This window comes from Stomoxys calcitrans, chromosome 3, assembly GCF_963082655.1.
Source record: "Stomoxys calcitrans chromosome 3, idStoCalc2.1, whole genome shotgun sequence".
NCBI classification, from domain to species: domain Eukaryota; kingdom Metazoa; phylum Arthropoda; class Insecta; order Diptera; family Muscidae; genus Stomoxys; species Stomoxys calcitrans.
This window is the reverse complement of record NC_081554.1, coordinates 195,004,508-195,010,507: the sequence shown is the minus strand read 5'-3', so window position 1 is coordinate 195,010,507 and position 6,000 is coordinate 195,004,508. Positions and strand designations below refer to the sequence as shown.

The following is a 6,000-nucleotide window of genomic DNA, read 5'->3' as shown; positions in this document are numbered from 1 at the left end:
AAAACATGGGATGGGATGACTAAAGAGAGTGGGAGAGAGTGTTGCTAAGAGTGGAAATGGTGGTGGCTATTTTGTTTGCAATAAAATAAACTTTTTACAAATGCCAAGCTATGCTGGGCATGGCATAGTAAAAAAATTCATAAACGTTTAAGTGTCTTTAGATTGTTGGGCAGTTTGGCTGCAAATAAAATGTTGTAAATAAGTTTTCTTTTGTGGGCGCAAATGGCTGGATGCTGGAGCATGAGGCGGGGATGGGTGGTTCTTGCGATTTATGTTGCTTTTATTAAAGTAAATTTAAATTGCCCTCAAGCCTACTTAGCCCTTTCAGCCAGTCAAGTGGCCTTTGTCCCATTTCCCAACACTTCCAACAGCTTTCGAAGTGTTTTGTTATCAAATAGACACAGTTTTCTCTTGTTCTTGGTTTACTTCTTTAGGGGGGGAGTAGCTTTAATTTGTTCGTCTTGTATCATTTTATGGTCTTTAGCTTTACAGTTGGTAAATAAAACAAGTAAAATGTGTGCTTAGTTTGGCCGGGCCGAATCTCATATACCCTCCACCAAGGATCGCATTTGTCGAGTTCTTTTCCCGGCTTCTCTTCTTAGGCAAAACAAGATATGGTCCTAAAATGTCAGCCAATTCGAATAAGAATTGCGCCCTTTGGGGGCTCAAGAAGTAAATAGTGAGATGGATTTATATGGGAGCTGTATTAGGCTATAGACCGATTTAGACCGTAATAAACACGTATGTTAATGGTCATGAGAGGATACGCCGTACAAAATTTCAGGCAAATCGGATAATAATTGCAACCTCTAGAGGCTCAAAAGTCAAGATCCCAGATCGGCTTATATGGGAACTATATCAGGTTATGAACCGATTTGAACCATATACGGCACAGTTGTCGACAGTCATAATAAAAAACGTCATGCTAAATTTCAGCCAAATCGGATAGGAATTGCGCCCTCTAGAGGCTCAAGAAGTCAAGACCCAAGATCGGTTTATATGGCAGCTATATCAGGTTATAGACCGATTTGAACCATACTTGACACAGATGTTGGATATCATAACAAATCACGTCGTGCAAAATTTCATTCCAAGCGGATAAGAATTGCGACCTCTAGAGGCTCAAGAAGTCAAGACTCAAGATCGGTTTATATGGCAGCTATATCAGGTTATAGACCGATTTGAACCATACTTGACACATATGTTGAAAGTCATAACAAAACACCACGTGCAAATTTCCTTCCAATCGGATAGGAATTGCGCCCTCTAGAGGCTCAAGAAGTCAAGACCCAAGATCGGTTTATATGGCAGCTATATCAGGTATTAGACCGATTTGAACCATACTTGACACATATGTTGAAAGCCATAACAAAACACCACGTGCCAAATTTCATTCCAATCGGATAAGAATCGCTCCCTCTAGAGGCTCAAGAAGTCAAGGCCCAAGATCGGTTTATATGACAGCTATATCAGGTTATGAACCGATTTGAACCATACTTAGCACATTTGTTGGAAGTGACACCAAAACACCACGTGCAAAATTTCAGTCAAATCGAACGAGAATTGCGCCCTCTAGAGGCTCAAGTAGTCAAGATCGGTTTATATGGCAGCTATATCAAAACATGGACCGATTTGGCCCATTTACAATTCCAACCGACCTACACTAATAAAAAGTATTTGTGCAAAATTTCAAGCGGCTAGCTTGTTTCCTTCGAAATTTGGCGTGCTTTCGACAGACAGACGGACGGATGGGCAGTCGGACGGACGGACACACGGACAGTCGGACGGATGGACAGACGGACGGACAGACCGGCGGATGGACCAACGAGCAGACAGACGGACGGACAGACGAACGGACAGACGGACGGACAGAGGAACGGACGGACGGACATGGCTAGATCTACTTAAAATGACGGTCAAGAATATATATACTTTATAGGGTCTTAGACGCATATTTCGAGGTGTTACAAACAGAATGACGAAATTAGTATACCCCCATCCTATGGTGGAGGGTATAAAAAGAAGAAGAAGCAAAAAAGAGAGCGTAGGGCATATTTTGGCAAACTCTAATTGCGGGCTAATACAAGATAAACTTTCATAAAACTTGATTTGACTCTGATGTCTTCTCAGGAGAAAAGGCTTTAACTTATTAACGCCTTGATTCCCTTGTCCGATTTGCACCCTTTGAGAAATGCAGCCAGACGACGCCCATCGGAAAGCCCGCCTGGATATTTAAATGTCGCCAATGCAACACACTATTCGTGTTGGAAACCCTTATTCCAGCAAAATTAAAATTCATTGCAACCAGGGAACTTCTATTGAATTTAGGAATTTTTTACACATTTTTTTTTAGTTACCTCCTCCTTTAATCGATTGGAGTTAGTTGACTGTTGTAGAAAAACTTTCCTAACGAATTTAACGATATCTTTACCACTCGCCCTGAATTTCAATGAAACTCTTGTGAGAAAGTGAGAAAATTATTTCCACACGTATGGGTTTTTGTTTGCAAGCAGGTGTCGCTGTTTACTCAGCATCTCATCCTTTTGGCAAGGTATGCGAATCAATCACTCGCTCTCACACTCACACTCACACACAACAAACATGCAGCTTCACGTAGCTGCTACTTCAGGATCTTTCATTGTTTTTCTTGGCTGAATAACTTCCTTCTTTATTTCCACTCAATTACTAAATAAATAAAGCCAAGTTAAAGGTATGAGTGTGAGTTAGATATCCTGTCGGAGAAACTTTAACAGGAACAGTATAAGCAAAACATTCGGTTTCGTCTTTTTGGCATTTGTTTTAGGGGGAAAACATGAATTTAATTTTCTCTTGCCATTTAAAAGTGAAATTTAAATCTCTGTTTCTCGGTAAGCATAACCACCTTGTCTTATGTTGTATCATTGCCCTGGCATATCGTCCATTTGAGTTGGTTGCCAAAGTGCTTAGAATTTGGTTTCGTAATCCTCCACACAAATTATTACTGTCACCTAAGGTAAGAAACCTTAAATTTTATGATTTGCTGCCATGGCCCAACACATCACAGCGCAGATTTGTAACGAGATTCTCAAAGCTGACATAAAATTTGCCAATGACGATTTTACAAAGAATCAACAACAAGCAAATGGTGAAAAACAGTGGGCTTAAGAGGAACAAAAATTGGGAGAAAATTAAATACTGTTATATACAAAACAAGCAAATCGAGGTTTTTTTTCTAGAATAATAAACAAATGAACATTTTTGAAAAATAATGCGGGTTGGTTTCAAATCTTAATTTCGTCCAAAATTATGAATGAACATCTTTTTTGACTTTTTTTTTCCGAAAAATAACCTTTGAACGTAATTATAAAATCAAGGTTCGACTACATTTTTCTTGAAAATCTTAATAATGGCATATTTCGACGGCATTCTTGAAATTGAGAACCAACGAAATTTTCTATGAAATAAAACAAAGTTTTATTTCGGTTTTCATGAAAATCAGAACAATGTCATATTTCGAAGATATTCTCAATTTTTTTGATCTGTCTACGAAATAGAAATTCTGGTAAATTTTTTTTTATGAATTTAAAATTTGATGAAATATGGTTTGAAATTTTTATGTTTTTTCAGCAAAAATTACTTTTTGTGTGAAATTTCCTTATGCCATTTAAATCACTGTACTTGCCTCTCTATTGCAATAGTATGAAATAAAATCACCTTGGTGTATGTTGTGTGTGTGTGATATAAGGAACTTACCTCCGCCGCATGATACTGAGCACAGGGACATCGGTACCGTCTCCCATTGATAGAGCGATTGGGAACAGGAGCTGCCATTGCCACCGCAAACCCCGCAAATGTCGACCTTTTTCGCTGAGCCAATTTTCAAATCACAGCCAACTCGCTGAAAGCAAACAAAAAGTAACAACAAAAACGACATCAGACAAAAAGGTACTTGAATATTATACTTGTTTTATAACCTGCCACAAAATGAAGAATGAGCTAAAAAGTGGGTGGGTAAGTGGGGGGCATAACAACGACTACGACAACGACAATAACAAATAACGAAGGAAGGAGCAAAAAAACACATAAATATGTAAATAGGTTTCAGGTATCACAACACCGGGTATTTATGTCTTCTTACAATCAAAATCAAACAATGTGGTTAACCCACAACGAACTGACAGGCCGTCTTGTTTGTTTTGAATTCCCCCTACCATGGTTTTCGGCCTCCCACTGTTGATGTGTGTGATGGCTGTTGTTTGTACCTTCCCAAAAATTCCTCATACAAAATAACCTAAAAAAATACTTTTCCAAAAAAAGGAGAATACTCGAAATAGAGGAGAAGCCTATGCAAACAAAAAGAAATATAAACGATTTCCTTAACAAACGGCGACATCCTATGTGCAATAAATCAAAAATGATAATCACAGCATTAACGACACGATAAGCCCGCCTAAAAATATGCTGCATTTTAAAAAGCACTCATTCTCTCTTGCCACACTTTGTCATAGCTGTAGGTTTAACTGCAGGTTCGTCTTCTCATCACAATGGAAGAGGGCAATATTTTTGTGACAGCCCAGAATTACATGTTTAAAATATTTGTTATGTGAGTAAAAAAAACAAAATTGTAAGAAAAAAAAGTGTTTTAAATAAAAGAGGAGAAAATCAGATAAACAATTGAAGCAAAAAACAATTGAAACTTAAAGCAAGCAAGTGTTAACATGAGTATACAATCAATTATTGAACAAAAAAACAAATAAAAGCCCGCTAAGTTCGGTCCTGCAGAATCTTATATACCCCCACCATGGATCGAATTAGTCAAGTTCTTTGCCCGGTATCTCTTTTTAGGCAAAAAAAGGGTAAAAAAAGAATCGATACGCTATTGGAGCTTTATCAAGTTATGGCCCGATTCGTACTATAAATGAATTGAATATTAGAGACCATAGTAGAATTCAAAGGTCAAAAATCATAGTAGAAGTCAAAGAAGCAAACAGAGGATAATGGATAAAAATTGGGATGCTATTGGAGTCATATCATATTATGGACCGATTCGTGTTATGGACTGTTGAAGACTATTGTAGAAGTCTTTGTGCAAAATTTCATTCAAATCGGATAAGAATTGCGTCCTATAGGTGCTCAAGAAGTAATATCTGGAGATCAGTTTTAACGGGAGCTATATCAGGCTATACATTGATTGAGTCCATATAAGGCACGTATGTTGAATGTCCTACGAAAAGCCGTTGTGCAAAATTTCAGCCAAATCGGATAAGAATTGCGCCCTCTAGAGGCTTAATAAGTCAAGATCCCAAATCGTTTTATATGGCAGCTATATCAGGTTAAGTACCGGTTTGAACCATGCTTCCCACAGCTTTTAGAAGTCATAACAAAAAAAATTGAAAAATTGAAAATTGCGCCCTCTAGTGGGTCAAGAAGTTAAGATTTAAGATCTGTTTATATTGCAGCCATTTCAGGTTGTGGGCCGATTTGAACCATACTTCCCACAGCTTTTAGAACTCATAACAAAAAAAATCAAGCAAAATTTCAGCCCTGTCGGATAAGAATTGCGACCTCTAGTGGCTCAAGAAGTCAAGATTTAAGATCGGTTTATATGGCAGCTATATCAGGTTGTGGGCCGATTTGAACCATACTTAGCACAGTTGGTGGAAGTCATAACAAAATACTTCATGGAATAACTCAGCCAAATCGTAAGAGACTTGCACCCTCAAGTGGCTCAAGAAGTCAAGATCCAAGATCGGCTGCCATGTAGGCAGCTACATCAGGTTGTGAACCGATTTGAACCATATTTATAACAGTTATTAGAAGTCATAACAAAATACGCATGCAAAATTTCAGACGAAACGGATGAGAATTGCGCCCTCTAGTGGTTAAAGAAATCAAGATCCAATATCGGTTTATATAGCAGCTATATTAGGTTATAGACCGATTTGAAGCATATCTAGCACATTTATTGGAAGTCATAATAAAATATCTCATGCAAAATTCAACCAAATCGGATAAGAAAAG

General features: G+C 37.9%; 1 protein-coding gene across 1 annotated transcript in view; it reads right to left on the bottom strand.

Annotated features, from left to right (window-relative positions):
- The window catches only part of LOC106084506 (ADAMTS-like protein 1), a 206,898-nt gene that overhangs the window by 95,241 nt on the left and 105,657 nt on the right, over positions 1 to 6,000 (bottom strand). Inside the window, exon 6 of the mRNA XM_059365112.1 lies at positions 3,733 to 3,877. Coding sequence (XP_059221095.1) covers positions 3,733 to 3,877 — 145 coding nt within the window. The remainder of the gene's footprint in view (positions 1 to 3,732; positions 3,878 to 6,000) is intronic.